Source organism: Nicotiana tabacum, chromosome 3 (assembly GCF_000715075.1).
Source record: "Nicotiana tabacum cultivar K326 chromosome 3, ASM71507v2, whole genome shotgun sequence".
Lineage (NCBI taxonomy): Eukaryota > Viridiplantae > Streptophyta > Magnoliopsida > Solanales > Solanaceae > Nicotiana > Nicotiana tabacum.
Window position 1 is genome coordinate 105,867,038 of NC_134082.1, and position 22,059 is coordinate 105,889,096.

Genomic DNA, 22,059 nt, shown 5'->3' on the forward strand with positions numbered 1-22,059 from the left:
CGGTGAAAACCTTCATAGGCACCGAAAGGCGACGTAAGATGAGAGATATGAAATGAGAGAGTCTCATTGGTGAAAACCTTCACAGGCACCATAAGGCGCCGGGAGATGAGAGAAAAGAGAGAGTCTCATTAGTGAAAACCCCTCGAAGGGCACTATGAGGCGACAAGACAGATCAACAAAAGCTACCACATTCGAAACGAAATGGACACTCCTTTATCATCCCCAGCAAATCAGACCATCGGGCAAATCGATTGATACAAATAGACTGGGTCGGGAATTTGTGGTGCACGTCATGATCACGGGGACCAGTCATGTCCTCCAGATAAGTTCTTTTGAGTTTCTTCTCCCACCAAATATTGGTTCAGAAAGACTTTCTCCTTTTTCTATCTTTTATTTCTTTTCCTAAAATTTGTCTTGAAAGGATTTTTCAAAAGCTTACTACCAGAAACCAGAGGGGAATTCATCCAATGCAGGATAATACAAACAGTCTTAAAAGCCGATCCCAGGCAATGCAGTGATCGTGCCCGGCAATTTTGGAGGAAGTAAGCTCCTAAAGGGAGTGGTTTCGGGAGTTAAAAGCAGACTCCCACAGCATGTGCTTAAAGAGAAAGCAGAAAAGGGGATTAATTGAAAGCCAATCCCCAGCAGGCTAGAGACCCCCAGCAGGCAACTCTGCCCACTAATCAATTATGGGGACATAGAGCAAGAAAAAGAGAAGAAAGGAAAAATCATCCGCCAGAAAGGCACCCTCTACCACCACGATGAAAACTAATTAAATCCTTTTGTCTGCTGCAGGAAAACAAAGGATTGATGATGGCAGCAAGATGCAACGCCAGGGAAGTCACCAAAAAACCGGGGCAGAAAATTTTCTGCCGATTGTCAAAAAATTTCTCGGAAGAACGGGGAAACAATTTGGAATACTTTTAAGTTCTAGGTCGCCCACCAGTATAATGCGGGAATACATTTAAGTTCTAGGTCGCCCACCAGTATAATGCGGGAATACATTTAAGTTCTAGGTCGCCCACCAGTATAATGCGGGAATACATTTAAGTTCTAGGTTGCCCACCAGTATAATGCGGGAATACATTTAAGTTCTAGGTCGCCCACCAGTATAATGCGGGAATACATTTAAGTTCTAGGTCGCCCACCAGTATAATGCGGGAATACATTTAAGTTCTAGGTCGCCCACCAGTATAATGCGGGAATACATTTAAGTTCTAGGTCGCCCACCAGTATAATGCGGGAATACATTTAAGTTCTAGGTCGCCCACCAGTATAATGCGGGAATACTTTTAAGTTCTAGGTCGTCCACCAGTATAATGTGGGAATACATTTAAGTTCTAGGTCGCCCACCAGTATAATGCGGGAATACTTTTAAGTTCTAGGTCGCCCACCAGTATAATGCGGGAATACATCTAAGTTCTAGGTCGCCCACCAGTATAATGCGGGAATACATCTAAGTTCTAGGTCGCCCACCAGTATAATGCGGGAATACATTTAAGTTCTAGGTCGCCCACCAGTATAATGCGGGAATACATTTAAGTTCTAGGTCGCCCACCAGTATAATGCGGGAATACATTTAAGTTCTAGGTCGCCCACCAGTATAATGCGGGAATACATTTAAATTCTAGGTCGCCCACCAGTATAATGCGGGAATACATTTAAGTTCTAGGTCGCCCACCAGTATAATGCGGGAATACATTTAAGTTCTAGGTCGCCCACCAGTATAATGCGGGAATACATTTAAGTTCTAGGTCGCCCACCAGTATAATGCGGGAATACATGTAAGTTCTAGGTCGCCCACCAGTATAATGCGGGAATACATTTAAGTTCTAGGTCGCCCACCAGTATAATGCGGGAATACTTTTAAGTTCTAGGTCGTCCACCAGTATAATGCGGGAATACTTTTAAGTTCTAGGTCGCCCACCAGTATAATGCGGGAATACTTTTAAGTTCTAGGTCGCCCACCAGTATAATGCGGGAATACATTTAAGTTCTAGGTCGCCCACCAGTATAATGCGGGAATACATTTAAGTTCTAGGTCGCCCACCAGTATAATGCGGGAATACATTTAAGTTCTAGGTCGCCCACCAGTATAATGCGGGAATACTTTTAAGTTCTAGGTCGCCCACCAGTATAATGCGGGAATACTTTTAAGTTCTAGGTCGCCCACCAGTATAATGCGGGAATACTTTTAAGTTCTAGGTCGCCCACCAGTATAATGCGGGAATACTTTTAAGTTCTAGGTCGACCACCAGTATAATGCGGGAATACATTTAAGTTCTAGGTCGCCCACCAGTATAATGCGGGAATACATTTAAGTTCTAGGTCGCCCACCGGTATAATGCGGGAATACATCTAAGTTCTAGGTCGCCCACCAGTATAATGCGGGAATACTTTTAAGTTCTAGGTCGCCCACCAGTATAATGCGGGAATACATTTAAGTTCTAGGTCGCCCACCAGTAAAATACGGGAATACTTTTTAGCTCTAGATTTTGGAATCAGTAACCCCACCTGAAGACGGAAGGTTACAACGGAGATCCCCAAGCAGGAAACAATAAAATCCCCAGCGCCAAGAAGCAGAAGGCTGCAAAAGCAAGCGCGCATTCAAAAGGAAGAAGGAACGCGTCTCAGAAGAAACAGTTTGGAAACGTTGTAGCATGCCCAATATAACAATTTTGATGAAAAAAGCCATACCACTGAAGAAACCATTGAAAGATTTAAAGAAGAAAGCCATGTTCCCAGCAAATCAAGCAAAGTGACGAAAACTGGCATTCAGAAAAGGCGAAGGACCAGCATCATCTCCCAAGTTCACAAAATAAGGGCATCAGAGGAAAGCGTTAGCCGACAAGAAAGCAAGGCAACAAGAACGAGTTGAAGATGGATGAGATCTCATGATCCATAGTCTAGCTTAGCTTCTTGTTTTTCCTTTTAGAACAATGTAACAAGGAGATCGGTGAGCGGTAGCATCCTACAGCAGTGTGCAACAGCACACAATAGCAGCAAACACTACAATCATACGGTAGTCCCAGCTACCAAAACTTCCCGAACTAAATTGACCTGATTCCTGTTCAGCCCAGGATATGTAGGAAACCTCTGAAGCAAAGGTTCGGTCAAATCTTTTTCAAAAAATGCTTCACACGGAGTATTCAGACAGGCAAAAATCGCTTGCTTTATCTTTGCGCGAAAACCCTTCGTGTCTTCGGGCAAAGAGGGGCAGCTGTAAGCACGTGATTTTTGCTTCACGAGCAATCACTCAAAAAGGAAAACAAAAAATAGTGATAAATGGCCTCACTGTACAATTTGTCGTTTTTCCGTGACAGGTGTTGTTAGTCATGTGTGGATCTGCCCATTTTGCATTTAATCTTACCGATCAAAATACAAAAGCATGTCTGTCAGGGTAGTTAAAATCGTAATTCGGTCGTTAAAAAGAACGAAAATTCAAAAAATATATAGGCGTCGTTCGTTCTAGGTTGTGATTTAACTTACTTAAATATTTTAATTTGGTGTGATAATTGTGTTGAAGTGTCACATGGTTGGTTGTTTTAATTTCATTTTTTGTTTCATTATTTACTTTTGTTATTTCATTTTTGTTTCAAAATAAGAAAACAAAGAAAAGATTGATTTGGGCCCAGAAAATGAAATAAAAATAGGCCCAAAACCGACCAAGGACCCGGTCCAGACCAGGCCTGCCCAGGCACCTCCCGAAACGATGCCGTTTTAGGCAAGTCGATCTGAGCCGTCTAAGCCTCTTGATCCAATGGTCCACATACGCACCTGTGACCCGACCTGTTTAGACGGTCCAACCCAATCCATCACTTATACCCAAACGACACCGTTTTAATACCAAACGGCTTCGTCTCACCCCTCACCATCAGATCCAAGCCGTTGAGATCATCTGATCCAACGGCTCAGATCTAAACCCCTAGACCATATATAAGCCTTCCCTTACACCCCACGCCCCCTATACGAACACCCCATCCCGTCGTCCCCAAGCTCAAACCCAGACCTCCCATTAGAAACCCTAGCCGCCCCATCTCCCTCGCCATTAAAGTCGGCGGCATGGACGCCGGTGGCCACCTCCTGAACACCCTAGGACCACCTCACTGTCCTAAACATGGATCTGCTATCCATTTGCCTCGAATCACCTCCTTCGTCTCGAATCTTCATTTGAAGATTTGAGTCAAACTCTGATCTATACCAAACCACCCCATCTTCATACAAGACACTCCCCTGACCTTCCTCATGACCAAACCAAGCTTGGTTTGGTCCAAATCTACCCACAACTTCTAAAAAATCAAATCTGAGAATCTGAACCTTAGAACACAAGAGCCTGAGGAATCCGACCTGCTTCATAGAGGGTTTGAGGTCTAATAGACCTTAACCAAGGTGTTCTCGGTTGAGAACACCCTGGTTAGAGTTTGTTTGGCCTCAAATGGTCAAATCTAATTCGGACTGGGGTCGGCCTGCTTTGAACATTTTCTAGTAAGTTTTCCTTTTCTATTTTTGTGTGGATGAGTCTGTTAGCATGTTCTGTTGTGTTTGTTCGGTATTTTCTGATACTTTTCTTAATTTCTTCCGTCCTTGTAAAGACCTTTTATTTGGTCGATTGTCTTCTGTGTATGTTTTGAACGTATTCTGTGATATACATGTTCGATTAGATTAGTCGTCGCATAAATAATTCATATAGGTTCCCAATAATTGAACAAAAGTTGTTTGATGCCTTTAGGTCCCTGTATGTGTTTGTTTATTTGAACGACTGATTATTACCTATTATAATTAGTATAGTCGACTCGATAAACGTCGTCGATTAGTTTTCTATAACTAATGGATCGAATGAGCTAATAATTTCACGTGACTAATTGAACCTTGTCACCGACTGAATGCTCAGCATTGTCTGAAATGAGTTTGTTTGTATTGCAAAAATGACTGAAAAGGTTCGGTCCAGGGCAGTCCTGAATTTGAACTTTCATGAGTTCAGAATGCCCTAATGCTGCAAGGGGCAGGGCAGTAATAAGCAGGGTTTAACAGGGGTAGTCTGGGGTTTGAAAAGAACAGAATAGGCTTAGTTTAAATAAGCTGACAAGTAGGGTACTAAATTTGGGATTAAACTAATACCAATGGGGAACAAGACACAAGAGTATGGGGTTTAAAAATGAATTCTTAAATGAACCCATAACTCTTGATTAAAGAAAAACCAGGCGTGGGGAACAAAAAGGGATGGCATCAAAAGATGCTTAAGGATGGGTTTAAAGGGTATGGGCAGTCTGCAAGTGGGAGGATCCAGGCAGCTTAGCTGCACTGGTCGTTTGGCTTATAAATAGGCCATTTCAGAACTTAAAAAGGGCTGGAATTTTTAGTCTTGAGAGAGGTCTTGTGAGTTTAAGGAAAACTGAAAACATAAGGAAATTTCCAGTAAACACTGTAACCAAACACTGTCTGAAAGCTACATAAGAGTTCATATTGGTCAAGCTGTCTTGGCCAAGTTCTGTTGTTTGCACTAATTGAGCTGCTTGTGATTGTTGAACTGCTGGTGTTGCTGCATTGAACACTCTGTTACTTATGTTGTTTCATTACTCTCTTCTGGGATTACTTGTTTGGTGCTCGACCATCTGCTAGTTTTCTTTGTTCTGGAAATTATTGTTGGTTGTCTGTGGACTGTGGAAAACACTTGTGATTGTTGGTTTGTTGCTGTGTTGTTGCTGTGTATCTACTGTTGTTGTGTTTACTGCATACTGCCCAGCTGATCAGTCCTTTCTTCTTTGTCCTCTATACCAGGTACACAACCAATGCACTATCAAATGTAATTGGAACATTGAGCATGAATGCAAAAAGAAAAGACCTGAAGTTGATTTTCATACATAGATTGTTATATTAGATATCATGTACTGTATGATAATTTTCATTCCTGTGTTGACAATAGAAGCAGCCTGTATGCCCAGTGTATATCAATATAGATTAGCTAAATGATAGTTTACATATGTATGCTGATAGGTGAAAATATTCTCAATGAAATAGGTTGCATCTCAAACTTAGTTTACTTTGTAATATGTGTTGTAATGTATGCCAAGCATGAAAACTGTACATCATTGGCTAAGTTCTTCCTTTTCTGATTAATGGTCTCGTATAACTAGTAAACCACCTGTTAAGACAAAGAACACAAAACTTGCAATCTCAACCTCATGAAGGTCGAGCCCAGGTCAAAACAGACCAAGCAGGCCCGCATCGAACAAGCAGTGGCCCAGGTCTGGCCCATCACGCATGGGCTGGATTTGGGCCCGTGATTATTTGTTCGGCTGACTGTGTACGCAGCCTCGTTTCTGATTTTTAAGCATTTCTGAATGCTGTTATAGATAACTTGCAAGCACGTAATTAATTAGGACTATCTACTGTTTTCAATTAGTAGAGACAAACGCGACAAGAAACGTAGTTGCTATAGGATATCCTTTTAAAATAAGAACGAGATGAGCCTCGACAAAAATAAATAAAAACGCACGAGCTGCGGGGCCCTCGTTAAATGTATATTATCGAAGCATTCAGTTTCCAGGATGGGTCGTTTAGCAAATCTCACGGCCCTCCCGAAATAATAACGCGATAGCCTCTTTAAGCGCGTATTTAATAATTTTACCTTCTTAAATTCGGGTGCGCATTTTGTGACCCAAATCCAAATCTCGACGGATTCGAAATGTGTTTCTAATCATGGGTACATTGATTGTGACGTGGTTCGAGATGCATGGCCATGACGTCGCAAATCCTTTTTTTTTAAAATAGAACGAGACGAGCCTCAACAAACAAAATGTACAAAGCTGCAGGGCCCTCTAGATGTATGTATATATTAAAGTATTTAGAATTCGGGATATGCCGTTTAACAAATTTTTACGACTTTCCCCAAAATAACAAGACGCTAGTTGCTTTAGGCGCGTCTTTAACAATTTATTTTCCTTAATTCGGGTGCACATTGATGTGACCCAAATCCAAATCTCAACGGAGTCAAAGTGTGTCGACGACCATGGATATATTGATTATAACGCGGTTCGAGATACATTTTCACAACGTTGCAATTCTTGATAAAAACAGTAAATGATAAAAGCGGTTAAAAGTTAAATTTTGCACATAAGTCCACACTTGTATAAAATAAGATAATAAAGCCGAATATAACAGTTGAGCGACCGTGCTAGAACCACGGAACTCGGGAATGCCTAACACCTTCTCCCGGGTTAACAGAATTCCTTATCCGGATTTCTGATGCGCAGACTGTAATATGGAGTCATTCTTTTCCTCGATTCGGGATTAAAATTGGTGACTTGGGACACCCTAAATCTCCCAAGTGGCGACTCTGAAATAAGTAAACCAATCCCGTTTTGATTGTCCTTTAATTGGAAAAAACTCCCTTGCATCCCCTCGGGTGCGGAAAAAGGAGGTGTGACAAATGGTCCCTTAGAAACAAAGGAAATAAAAACAAACAAAAAAAACTAAGTATGAAAGTTGCAGCAACTTTTCAGTCGGCATCATCACCGCTGTTCTCCCCATCATTGTCTTCAAGAAACCTGTCCTCAACATCAGCAACCTCGCCAACCTCCGGTGTCGCAGAGTCATAGCCACGGGCAACATGAGCCTCGCGCGCCTTCGTCTGAGCATCATCAAAGGCAGCCTAAGGAACACTCCCCGCTTCCCACAAACCCTTGTAGATATCTCGTTGGGCCTCGGCATGGACCCACTGCTCGTACAAGTGGCGGGGAACGACGACAGAAGCAGATTAAACCTGAGCCAACAGTTGCGCCTTCTCAACCTCGAGAGTCGTGACCCTATCTCCCAAATTTGAAGCTTCTCGGTCAATTTCGCTGATGCGCTCCTCAAGCCTCACCTCACTCAGTGTGGTCGTTGCCCTCTCAGATTCCTGCTCAGATTTAAGGACACGGATAGTGTCCTCTAACGACGCCGCTCTCGCCAAAGTCGACGTCCGTGAATTCTTGTCACTTTCCATCTCGGCCACTTTCTTCTCCAGCTCAGCCAACTTCCTCATCCATTCTGCACTCAAAGCTTCGACTCTGGTGGTATTCTGCTCAAGTTCGACTTGCAATGATAGCACCTTCACCTGAAGATGCTCGCACTTTGCCGCAACCCCCTTCTCCAACTCAAGCTCTTCGTTCTTAGCACGAAGCAGCTCCTCAAGATCACTACATTTACGGATAGACCGCATAAGGTCCTTATCTCTTTTCTCCAACTCTTCTTTGGTAGACTAGGTACTGGCACCCGCTCTAAGATACTCGTGCATCTCACTGCACCTGTTACAGTACCGTCGATACTTCTCAACAATCTTAAGAAAAATCACGGCCCGCGTCTCGGTCCTACGAGCGTTCTCGACCTCCAGCATGTAGGTCTAAAAGAAAGGAGGGAGGAAAGGAGTTAGTAATATAAAAAAAAACAAATGAGCGAAGGTCACTAAGCAAAAGAAACAAAGAGGAATTCACCCTCAGGCCCAAAGTGGCCACACCGCGTGACAACACAGAGTGGCTAACATCTTCAAGAGCTCCGCTTTCAGCAGCGAATCATAGATGGTCGAACTGCGGCACAAAGTCCACCGTATCTTGCAGCAAGTTGAGTTCAGACGAGATTTCAAGTATTCTAGAAGGGCCTCCCGCTTCTATTAGGGTTCGGGTATAGCCCTCCTCGAACATCCTCATGTCCTCAGGATTGATGTCGGACTTGAATTCATAATCGTCCACCACGATGCCTTTCCCTCTCTCACTGGCCGAAGAGGGGGCGCAGTTCGACAGCGATTTTGAAGAGCCGTACGAAATAGCAATGGCGGCCTCGGAACTCTGTCTCTCCACCATGTCAACCCCTTGCATGCTCGTAGTGGGAGTCGTCTCCACGGATTGGTTGGCACCATCTCCAACTTTGATCACCGTCGGGGCAAGGACGCCCCTCGAAGAAGTTTCGACCGAGGAAACCTCTTTCAACACTACCCTCCGTCTCTTCAGTGGGGCCTCCCCACTATTTGCGCGGGAAGATTCTCTTGTGGAACGGGCTGCGGGAATCGAAATCTCCGGATGGGTAACCTCCGAGCGCACAGCTTCGGCCGAATGTGCAGGCTGGACAGTAGTTCTTGGTGTTGGTTGGGCAGCAGCTCTCGGCGTAGGACGAGTAGAGGGCTCTGGTTGACGGAATGCGAGCGGAGGATACCTCGTTCTCATCACTCCTCCCCGACCTATCAGTAAGGAGGGATTAGATCGTATAACGACAAAGGTTCAAAAAAGAAAACTATGAAGCAGGGAACAAATTAAAACTACAAGCCAACTCACCAGTAACAGGCTTGCGCCCAAACTTCTTATGGAGGGGCGCCTACTCGCGAATTCCCACCGTGTGGGGGAGAATTGCGCTCACCCACTTACGAATATTGGCGACCAGCAAGGGAGGTAATCTCTCAGCTGCAAAGACAAAGCAAGTACTCAACGATGTCTCCTAAGGGAAGATGATCGAACCATCTTAAAAAGAATTACAAAGTAAAGAAAAACTTACGAGTAAAGTTCCACGTCTCTGGAAATCCAGCCAAGTCCGCCACGAGGTGCTCCATCTGCATATAGAAGTAGCCTTCCCAAAAGCAGCAATTGGCCATCGTCCATCTTTACCACCAAACTCTTGGTTCCTCGATGGTGCATATGGATCATCGTACCCCGAAGAAAATGAGGGGCAAAGATATGAAGCATGTTTCCCAGGGAAATTCCTCGGCTGGCTGGCTCCGCGTACTTGATGAGCATAAGAAAGAGTTTGTACGCATATGGGGAGAGTTAAGCCGGGCACACTTCATAAAATCGGCAGAAGTCCACCACCAGAGAGGGAAGAGGAAGCGTGTACCCGACAACGAAGGGGTAAGCATAAAACGCACAGTACCCAGACGGTGCAGATGCACTATATCCTTCCCCGCCTATACCATTTTGATATAAGCAGGGATTCCCCACTTAGCTTTGAGTGTCGTGATCACCGCCTCATCCACAGTGGAAGGAACGGGCTCCGGTTCACTTCCTGAAGGGCTGTAAAAATCAATCTTCGCCTTCCCTGAACGAGGAACTATCTCATCCACCATTGGAAATCCCTCATCTTCCACCACCTCCACTCTCTCTTCGAGTAGGGATGCGTCATTTTCCGGCACCGGAGCACCAACAGCTCTGTCGGATTGGGAAGAAGTGCTTGCCATTTGTCTCTCTTGATCGAAGTAAACAAGAACGGTGAGGGGAAAGAGGTAATGGTCACTTCAAATTCTATCGAAAGTAGAAGTATGAAAGACTAGAGGAAGAGGAAGTTTGCAAAGTTCTTTCTCAGGTAAATTGAAAAATACAACAATCAAATACGGGATTCCCCCTATTTATAGGAATATAAATGTCCTGAGCGGGAAACCCAAGAGCCGCCAATCAAAAAACTGAAAGGGCACGGGAAACGATACAGTGCTTAGGAAACATGCGCCATGGTGATGCATAATGGGTATTCATGGTACCCTAAATTGACGCGACGATTTAACTCTGAACTGACGTAACAGTCCAGTGATATCCCTGAAGCGTCACGTCGCCACCTCACCTTAAGGATCTCGTTCCATGCATACTGTTCAGATTTTTCCTATCTTTGGCGACCCCGACGGGCGGAAGGACTAACTGTATGGGTCAAAATCTGACCACAAGATGGTTGTCCTTAAAAGGAACGATAAGGGGTCAACCAAGCCGTAGTCGTGCTCACGAGGCGTGATAGAAATGAGCGCTTCGGCCACTGCCGAGATCAAACCGTCAGAAAGCTTACACCACAGAACATATGTCATAATATTTGGGCGAGTAAGGAAGAGTACAGTCATGAGAGGGTATGCTAGTTAAAGACCGTTGGATAAAGGAGAAAATTGGTAATGTATATATATATATATATATATATATATATATATATATATATATATATATATATATATATAGGGGCTCCCATCCAAGGAAAGGAGGGAGGAAGATGTTAAAAATCAGAACAAGAGGAGATCTCCAAGAACAAACCAACGACCCAGCTGTTGGTTACCACCCCTCGTAGTCACCATTGTTGAGTCAACAAAGATAGATCTCATAGTTATCAAAACTTCTCTCTCTTCCTTCTTTGCTCTTATAAGTACGGAACAATAAATCAAAGATTTAAGCTTATTATTTATATTTGATGTTTATTGATCATCTTAAGGAATGTTATACAAGCTTGTTCTCCTTCAGTTTTGATACTTAATATGTTTGGATCTATAGTTAATTATGTTTGGCTAAAATTTACCCTCCATTTCTCTATTAATTAGTTTAGCCAAATTGTTCAACGCTTTTTTGGTCAAACACTAATGGTAGTGATCAACGGCTCTGCTCAAAAGTAATTCTAAAACCTTATACCTCTATTTAATTCTTTTATGTTTACCATTCCAATTTTCTGGGTTAGCAGAAGATGGAAAAGGCTGAAGACTAAACAGTGGCTTTGAGTGCTTTAACTAGTTGGAACCAAGAAAAAAAATTAGCTGAAGAGACAAAATAGTTACAGTATTTTCTTTATTATTATTCAAAGGAAGAAGTTAGAAGAATGTTTCCAGTTTGATTTAACGGAATAGAAAGAAAAAAAATGGATAATGGAGGATTGAAGTTAGAAGACGTAAGATTTGATTGGACCAGAATAGGGAAAGCAGCTGTAGTTGATAAAGAAGGTTCATGCTCCTTTAACTATGCATAAAACACTCCCCTCTTCCCGATACTGTTATTTTTAAATATTTGCATGAATTTTGGAAAGTTGATGGGCCAAATCCTCATATGTAATTGTCTCAAAAAAGGTGTCATGTATATCTTGCTTGGGAAGGGATGAAGAAACTGAAAAAAGGAAAAAGTCAAGTTTCTATGGGCGGTTTTGGTCTAAGAGAAAATTGAAGTGTGTATATACAGTATAGACTCCTTTGCAACAGTTGGAAACAGTTTTGTCAAGTTTCGAACACCACAAATAAGGCAAGTACCAACTAGCACGTGAGAACAAGAGTTTCAGTAATTTCTGTTCTTTAAGTGGGGGTTTGGAGTTTGGACATAAGAATAAATTTCCGAAAAAAAGTAAAAAAAAAAAAAATTAAAGTAAAATAGTATTTAAAAATTAAATTTGTGTTTGGACATAAATATAGTTTTGGGTTATTTTTGAATTTTTGTGAATGATCTGAGTAAAAAATTTGAAAAAAAAACTTTTGGAATTTTTTATTTTTGAAAAATTTCAAAATTCATCTTCAAATGAAAATTAAAAATTTTATGGCCAAACACTGATTTCGAAAAAAAGTGAAAAAAATTTCATGGCCAAATGGGCTCATTATTCCAATAGGAGCTAAAATATTTTATACTAATATGTAAAAGTATTTATAAATAAAATAATTAGAAGATAATTTTAGTATATAGTTTTGTTCAAAAAAGTTTGAAACGATCGTGACTCATGAGGCGTTATTATTTTATAGTATCATGATATGTAAGTTAATTCTTTAATTCGTGTCCTTTGCCAGAATCATTTTCTTAAAAGGTATAATATACTTATGTAAATTTTACCAATTATAAAAATAATTTAGATATTAAGAAATCATGGGAATCCTCATAAATTCAAATTGCAGGAAAAGATCATAGGTGACGCAAGTGGAAAATCCCCAAACCGGCTAGCCGAAAACTGCGAGCTATGGTTGTGATTAAAGAAGCCAATAGGTTGATAGCATCAAATAATATCTGTTGCCGTCATGCAACAATTTGGGGAAGAACATGTCAACTTGTGTTACAGTTGCACTGCACTGATTCTAATTAATAATCTGATCTTTATCTCACACCCAAGAGTCTTCACTTACTTGTGCACTGCCCGGGCCCCTCTCTCATTATCTTGAGCCAACGACAAATAAGGGTCTGATTTGTCCTTTTACTATCATAAATCGTTTTTATTTACCCTTCATTTAAGTTTTTTATTCAAAAACATTCCTACCGTGCATATTTATCCCTTACACGTTAAAATCACCCTCCCAACTTTTAAAATCCACATGGCATTCCCTTATTGGACCAACTGACCCGCCTCATTTTTTTTAACTCAAACCTGCCCGATCCACAACACCCATCGTTAAAAAATCTTTTTCATCTGAGTATCTCCTTCTCTCTATCTGCTAAAGATTGAGATAACGTCTAGTTCAGTTAATCCTTCAGGTAGCTGCTTCTTTAAATCGTTCATCGCATCCAGAAACCCCTCCATTTCTTCCTTTGTTCTTGGAGTATTGGCTGATAATGATGGTAAAAGATTACCGGAGGTCTTTGTAGATTCGGTCACTGCCACATCATTATTCTTTCTTTCACAAGTCTCATTAACAGCTCCCCCAATCTTACACACAACAAGCAGTCCTGGAGTGATTGAATCTGATGCTTTAAGTCGATAATCAAATCGAGCTTAGAACTTAACAGCTCCCCTAATTTCCCCAAGAACCAATAGAGAAATCCTAATCCATTTGTTTTGGGGAAGCTATAACATGAAGAATCTCGAACTTTAATAAGAAAATAATGTCTTCCCCATCTGTCACGTTCCATGGTGATGCATCCATAAGTTGAAACCATACTTTTCTGATCTCTACCTTGATAGACTCAATCTCTTGTGGCAAATCGGATGGAAAAAAGATTTTTTAACGGATGGGTGTAGTTTTGTTGATGGAATCGAGCGGGTTTGAATTTAAAAAATGGGGCGGGTCAGTTGGTCCAATAAGGGAATGCCACATGGATTTTAAAAGCTGGGAGGGTGGTTTTAACGTTTAAGGGATAAACATGCACCTAATATATAACGGTAGGGATATTTTTGATAAAAAAAATTTAAACGGAGAATAAATAAAGCTCATTTATAATAGTAGAGGGTAAATTAGACCCGTAGCCGGAAAGACTTCCTGTTTCAAATATTAATGATTTTGATAAATTAGATTTGTTTTAAATTATTTTACGGTTTAAAATAATGTAAAGAATGTCTTACTCTTGATTTCTTTTACAATGTCAAAAGACTCAGAAGAAACTAATAGAAGGAGTCCATACTCACATGGTCGCTTTATTATCTAAGATTATCTATTAAAGGCATTTTTCTTTCGTTTATAACTATAAAATTACTTAATTATGCCTATAGCACTCAGAAGTAAAAAGGTCACTAAACTATATTTTTTAAACTTTTGATTGTCATATACCTATTTTAAACTCTAAATTATCAACTTTTGTCTTCTTTTTAATTTTTTTATTTTCTAATATCTTATTTTCTAAAAATTTTGTATTATGGACTTACCTATATAATAAATAAATATTTTTATAAATACAAAAATAAAATAATATTTAAGCATATATAATGTTGGAATAATAAAATATTGAGCATAGTAAAACAATTAATTAGAAAAATTTATTCGTAATAATAATTTTAACAAAAAAAACTCAAAAAGTTTGTTTACACAATTGAGAATGAAAGAAAGTAAAAAAATTAAATATATATTCCATGCACGTACTATAAAATAATTATTTAAAATAAAAGTATTTTTATAGTATACATTATATATTCTTAAAAACTATATTCAATTATATTATTATTCCGACATTATATATGCTATAAGACTAATTTTTTATTTTTTAAATAAAATTTATTTGTTATATAGTTAAATCCATAATGTTGATTAAAAAGAAAAAAAATCATAATATTTAAAAAGCAAAAAAAATGAAGATAAAACTTGATAATTTAGAGGGTAGAATAAGCAATCAAATATTTGAGGAATATGATCGGGTGATATTCTGAATGTTAAAGGCATAGTTAAGTCAGAGGCGGTCCTTCCATAAAGCAAGTAAAACAACCACTTTAGGTCTCATATTTGTGAGGGGCCATTTTTTTTGTTACACCTAATAGACATGTATAAGTTTAAAAAAGAGTTATGTAAAATGAAAAACTTTGATTTCTTTCTTTAACAAATATAAAGAAGAAGGATTTGCAACTAATATGATTTCTACCAAGGAAATTGCACTTGAAATGAATACCGAACCCGAATTTTGCAAGAAACGTGTAATATATAGGAAGTAACAATTTGATGCGCATGTTGATAATGAAATCTCAAAATCTTTCAAATAGTCTTTTAAAGTTGATTACTTTTATACATAATAGACAAGGCTATTTTTTCATTTCAAAATAGATTTGAACAATTGGAAACATATGAAAATATTTTTGGTTTTTCTATTTGGCAGTAAAAACTAACATCACTAGATGTTGGAAATTTGAAAAATATATTGCCTTAATCTTGAATGTTCCTTAAAGCATAATAATCAATTCGATATTGATGGTCTAGATTTATTTTCTAAGTTAAAAATATTAAGAAAAATAGTACAATTAGAAAATAACAGTTTACTTGATATAATTAATCAAATAGAAAGATTTAATTCTTTTTCAAATGCCTAAATTGCTTATGGAGTAGTGTTCATAACTCATGTTACTGTTGTTTCAGCGAAAAGAAGTTTTCAAAATTAAAATTGATAAAGTCTTATCTAAGAACAACCATATCACAAGAAAGGTTAAATGGCTTAGCGATATTGTCAATTGAGAAATACTTATTAGGAGTTATTGATTATAAGAAAATTAGTCTAACCTACGCCGGTGTGACAACGGCAGGGGCGAGAGGCAGAGGTGGTGGCCAAGGAAGAGGAGGAGACCGACCATGGAAGATATCGATCGACAATTTTGAAATTACAGCTGGAAACAATGAAGATTCAAAGAAAGATGAGGAAGATGTAATAAAAACAACACATGCAAACAAGGGATCAGCAGCTAAGACTCAAGTAGAAGCTTCAGCTGGAACTCACAAGTCCCAATTGAGCTCAGATGTAGCTTTGAAGGAACGAGATCTAGGAAGGGAAGAAACTAAAGCGATTGAGGTCAACTCACAGTAGCAAACCAATGGAACAGTAACACTAGCTGAAGAGAGCAAGGAAGAGGCAAAGGTGGAGGAGAAATCAGCATGGGCAAGCTTATTTGCGAAGAACAGAGCAGCAGAAAATGGTATGAAACTAACCTATATTCCACCACAAGTGATTGATGGCCAAGTTATTGTTCAATTAGATAAGGAAGAGGTTGAAAGAGAAATGAAAAAATAGAAAGGGGCTTTAATTGCATATGTACTGGGAGATTTACCGGGATATAATGTAATGAAAAGGTATAAAGAAGCTAATTGGAACTCAATTCAAGATCCAGATCTATATATGCATGAGGATGGTTATTACATCATCAAATTTAAGACGATGAATGATATGCAAGAGATTTTGTTTGCTGGACCATACATAATTAATAATAGACCTATTATTCTTAAACAATGGACAACTGATTTTGATTTTGAGAAGGAATTCCCCACTGAAATTCCTCTATGGATTAGATTTCCAAAACTTACACTGAACTGGTGAGGTGTGAAATCACTAAGTAGAATAGCAAGTTCAATTGGCATGCCTATGTATGCTGATGAGTGTACTGCCAAACAATTGAAAGTATCATATGCTAGGATGCTAATAGAGGTGGATGTAACAAAACCTCTGAAGGATGAAATAACTGTTGAAGAACCAAATAGGAGGACCTTCTTGCAGCCAATTAACTATGATTGGAAACCAAAATTCTGTGAAACATGCCAAGTCATTGGGCATAACTGCAAGCAAGAAGGGAGAGGACAGAATCAATATGGTGCAACTATGAATGAGAAGAGAAAGCCAAAGAAGATAACGCAACAATGGGTGACTAAAGAGAAAGCAAAGACAAAACAAGCAGAAGAAGAACCTATGCCAGAACAGGAACTAATCATGCAACAACAGGAGACCATAAGGGTAATGGAAGCTGGACAAGGTTCAGGTGTGATAAAGATACATATGCCAGTATTGCATGAAGATCAAACACCAAAGTTTATCAGTAAAAATCAAGAGGTGGAGAGGACAAGTCCAGAGTTTAATGATATTAATTTTTCAGTGCTTGGGTCAGTTCCATTGAGGAATGGGTTTCAATTACTGAGTAGAGAGGGAAATGGTGCTCACACTATATCTCATGATATAGGAGGTAAGGCAAAGAGATCAATATGAATTGGCTAGTGTGGAATATAAGGGGATTGAATAAAAGATATAAGTAGAAAAAAGTGAAGAAAATCCTGAAAACAAAAAAAAAATAGGAATAACTGCTATTGTTGAAACAAGGGTCAAGGAGAATAAAGTTGGAATTATTACCAGAAATATAGCCACGGGATGGAATAGTTTGTGTAATTATTCATCTGCTAAAAATGGGAGGATATGGGTACTATAGGACACAAACAACTATCAGGTAGTTAAGCTGAAGGAGATTGCTCAGATGATGCATTGTGAAATTACAGGAAGTGCATATCAGATTGACTGCTTGGTGACTATCATATATGGTTTCAATACAATTGAACAAAGGAAAGGGTTATGGAAAGATCTGAAGACATTAGCTCAAGGTATTACAAGACCTTGGCTAGTGATAGGTGATTTTAAAGCAATGTTCTATTCAGCAGACAGAGATAAAGGCAATCCAGTACAGCAAGCTGATATTCAAGATTTTGTTGATTGCATTCAGATTGCTAACCTAAATGAATTGATATGAAAAGGGGATTACTATACATAGACCAATATACAAAGAGTGGGAGATAGAATTCAAAGAAGAATTGATAAATTATTTGGGAATTATGAATGGATGATGAAATAGGGTAATATAGTAGTGGAATATGAATTGCCAGGGATATCAGATCATGCACCAATGTTGCTGACCATGGGAGATGAGCAAAATAACACTAAGTGTCCATTTAGGTTCTTCAATGTTTGGGCAGAGCACAAAGAATTTGATCAAATAGTAGAAGAAACTTGTAAACAAGTTAAAGACCCTTCGCTCATGAGGGGAATATGGAGAAAACTGAAAACATTAAGAACCAGACTGAAGATATTGAACAATAGGGAATTCAGAAATGCTGAACAGAAAATGAAAGAAGCAAAGAATGAAATCAGAAGAGTGCAGAGCGAGATGCAATAGAATTATACTGATACTATGCAGTAACAAGAGAGAAATTCACTACAAAAATTAGAAAAGTGGTCAATGGTTGAAGAGAGTATTATGAAGCAGAAGGCGAGGAATAAATGAATACAGCTAGGGGGATTCAAACACTAAGTATTTCTCAGCAGTAATAAAGGAAAGGAAGCACAGAAAGCAAATAAAGGAACTGATAGCTTTGAATAGAAAGAAGATAAATAAACCAGCTGAGGTTAAAGAGGAGATAATTAGATTCTATAAGAGTCTAATGGGTACAACAGCAAAAAGACTTATAGCAGTAAATAGAACAGTAATGAAGGAAGGGCCAATACTGACTCAAGAACAACGGCTGTTGCTATGTAAAGAAGTTACTAAACAGGAAGTGTTTGAGGAGCTAAAAGGAATAAGAGATAATAAGGCTCCAAGGATAGATGGATATAATGCTGTATTTTTCAAAAGAGCATGGCACATTATCGGTTGTAAGGTGACTACAGCAATACAGGATTTTTTCTCAACAGAAAGATTATATAGAGCCATAAATTGTACAGCCATCATTTTGATACCCAAGGTAGATAATCCAGCATCAGTCAAAGAGTATAGACCAATAGCATGTTGCACATTGTTATACAAACTGATTTCAAAGATCTTGGTAGCAAGAATGCAGAAGGTAATTGAGGGGATCATATGTGAAACACAAGCTGGTTTTGTCCCAGGCAGGAAAATAGGTGATAATATTATATTGGCTTATGAACTAGTAAAGGGATACACAAGAAAACATATATCACCAAGGTTCATAATTAAAATAGACATACAGAAGGCTTATGATTAAGTAGAATGGAGCTATTTGGAACAAACTATGAGGTTGCTAGGATTCCTTGAAAGATATATAACTTAGGTAATGGAATGTGTTAGAACAGTGAACTATACTATTATGGTGAATGGAGAGCCAACTGATCCTTTCAATGCTAAGAAGGGGCTTAGACAAGGGGATCCTATGTATCCATTTCTATTTGCAATTGCAATGGAGTACTTAAGTCGAACCTTAAAGGAAATGGCAGAGAGGAAGCAATATCATTACCATTTCAGATGTGCCAAATTAAAACTAACTCATTTATGTTTTGCAGATGATCTTTTAATATTTTCCAGAGGAGATGTTGAATCAGTAACTGAGGTTCTTCAAAGTTTTAATCAATTCTCAGATGCCTCAGGATTGCAAGTAAACATAGGGAAAAGCTTCATTTATTTTGGAGGGGTGGGACAACAAGACCAAGAGCAAATACTACAAACACTGAGATTTACGAGAGGAATGTTACCTTCAAATACCTGGGAGTTCCACTGTCAACTAGAAAGCTAACAATGATACAATGGAAGCCTCTCATTGAGAAGATTGTAGCAAGAATCACTTCATGGACAGCCAAAAACTGTCATATGCAGGAATAAGTCAATTGATAAATAGTGTTTTGTTCCAGTCCTATTGGGCTCAATTGTTCATATTTCCAACAAAGGTGATGAAAGATGTGGAAAGCTTTTGTAGAAGCTATCTTTGGACAGGTAACAATGTCATTACAAAGAAAGCACTAATCAGTTGGGAAAGAGTATGCTGTCCTGAAAGAAATGGAGGATGGAACCTCATTAATATGAGAATCTGGAACAAGGCAGCCATAATCAAACTGTACTGGAATTTGCAAAGAAAGAGGATAGGAGGTGGATAAGGTAGATTCATGTATACTATATAAAACGACAACAGATGGAGCAAGTAAAAGTTCCACAACAAGCAAGTTGGATGGTGAGGAAAATAATAGAAGCCAAACATCTACTAGAACAGAACAATGTACATATTTGCAGGGAAAAAGGGGTCATTAAACATATATACCTTCAGCTACTAGGTGATCAACCAAGAATGTCATGGAAGTGTTTGATGTTTGGGAATGCTGCAAGGCCAAAAGCTAAGTTCACTGTGTGGTTGCAAATACAGAATAGGCTGCTTACTGCTGACAGGTTGAACAAATGGGGAATGCAGGTAGAAGGCAAATGCAGTTTATGCTAGAGAGAAGAGGAAACAAGTGACCATCTCTTTGTGGAGTGTGATTATACGAAAACAGTGATGCAAAAGCTGATGCACTGGACACAAAATCAAAGTATAGCACATGAGCTACTTGGGAACAACATGTGCATGAGGTGATCAAGAGAGCTAAAGACAAATCAAAAGAAGCTCAACTATTCAAGTTGTTATATTCTGAAGTAGTACATAGTATATGGATTGAGAGAAACAGAAGGATTTTTTAGAAAACAAGTACAAGTTGGGAGAGGATAGCCAAAGAGATAGCTTGTGTCTGTTGTGTACGAGCTCCTCCTAGATTAGCTGATATAGTTCAAAGATATAGATTTTAAAAAAATAGGAAGAGTAAGAGCATCATGTAAATATGATAGTTTTAGTTGTGTTAGCTAGCTATGGTACTTTGTAAAGTTTACTGGTGATTAATAAAAAGTTAGTTATCAAAAAAATATATTATAAGAAAATTACTAATAACTTTGTGTCTAAGAAAAGCTAAAAAAAATAGACTTCAAATAAATAATTTAAAAAAATTAAAAGTAAAGGCCCCTCGTAAGTTTGGCTTTAGGCCACAAAATTCGTCGGGCCGCCTCTGAGTTAAGTGATTTTGCTGTTACAAACAAAAGAAAAATAATTCTGCTATATAATTTTGAATAGTTGAGTGACCATCCAAGTAATAGACTCATAGTTGAAACCAATGAGCATCAAGTGGAACTCGAATAGTAGTACTAACTATAAAGAGTGCGAAATTAAATATGCATCCAAGCATCCAGCCCTTAATTTGTCTTAGGGATAGAATCAAGGGACTGACAAAATTTAATGAGATTTATTCGTAAACCAAAAGTAATTAACGCGGTCTCTGATGTCTGTATTAAGAAACGAATTAGGGAAAAATCATTTGGATGGGTAAACCAAAAACTACGAAAATATGTTCCATACGCAAGAGAATTGAGCCTCCCCCCCCCCCCCCAACCCCCAGCATTCTGTACCTACTACACCTTTTACGCACAACGGCAGTCACCGGCAAGGCAAGCTTTGCGCAAAATCTTGTGTTGCTGCCGGCGCGCCGCAAAGCAGATTCCTTCTGACCTTATCTTTTTTCTATTTTCTTTTATTCTTTGAGTTCATATCATAGTACAAGCAAAGTTAAATTAATTTCGTACAGCACTTATTAAATGATGTCTATGCTCCTGATTTGCTGCATTTTACGAGTTTCCTTTCGATTTCATGTCATTGTACCAGCAATTGAAATGATTTAGTAGCCCTTGATACATTAACATGCTCCTAATCCAGTGTCATTTTACTCTTAATAATAATATTAAACAAAGATAGCTAGTTCCTAAGCAGGGATTGGACACCCATGTGGGGAGCATAGTAGTACTAAATATTTCCACATAAAACAATATGGCTATGAATTATGATATCGTGTGTCCATACTCCCTACATAACTTATTCTAGAAATTTTTACCTCTGACACCTTATTTATTTTAAATAAATACTATTTAAAATAATAATATTCTATAGATATCTTTTAAGATTTATAGCAAAATATTTAATTTTGGTTACCTCCTAGCCCTAAACAACTAAATACGCTATTCAGTTACACTATTTTTTTTCTCTCTCTACTTTGATACATCTCATTCTCTTCCCCCATTTCCTAAAAACACGATGCTCAATCTCAAAATTCCTCTCACCCACACTATTTTCTTTTCTTCTCGGAACCAAACAGAAAATCGCTCCCGCCGGCGGAGACACATGAATCGGGCCGGAAAGCATTGTTTGTCTTCCATATACCAGTTTGCATTTGTTTATTATTACGCAAGTCAAATCAACATTTTGAACTGAAATATTTGCCTTCGTTCCCAGCTTTTGTCCATATTTGTTGGTTCCTAGCTACTTTCTCTTTTTCTTTCTTTTATCTTAATACTAGTAAAGAGAAGGAC

The 22,059-nt window shown here is 38.8% G+C and overlaps 1 protein-coding gene across 1 annotated transcript; it reads left to right on the plus strand.

Moving 5' to 3' along the window:
• The first annotated feature begins 18,961 nt into the window (after positions 1 to 18,961).
• On the plus strand, positions 18,962 to 19,775 carry LOC142176929 (uncharacterized). The gene is made up of 2 exons (XM_075245211.1): positions 18,962 to 19,279; positions 19,533 to 19,775. Exons 1-2 carry the CDS (start codon positions 18,962 to 18,964, stop codon positions 19,773 to 19,775), a joined length of 561 nt encoding a protein of 186 aa, XP_075101312.1.
• The last annotated feature ends 2,284 nt before the right edge of the window (positions 19,776 to 22,059 follow it).

Coding starts and splice junctions, on each gene's coding strand:
- LOC142176929 (XM_075245211.1), top strand. CDS start 18,962: ATGGAATGTGTTAGAACAGTGAACTATACTATTATGGTGAATGGAGAG. Junction 19,280..19,532: donor CAGATGCCTCAGGATTGCAA/GTAAACATAGGG, acceptor GTTTTGTTCCAG/TCCTATTGGGCTCAATTGTT.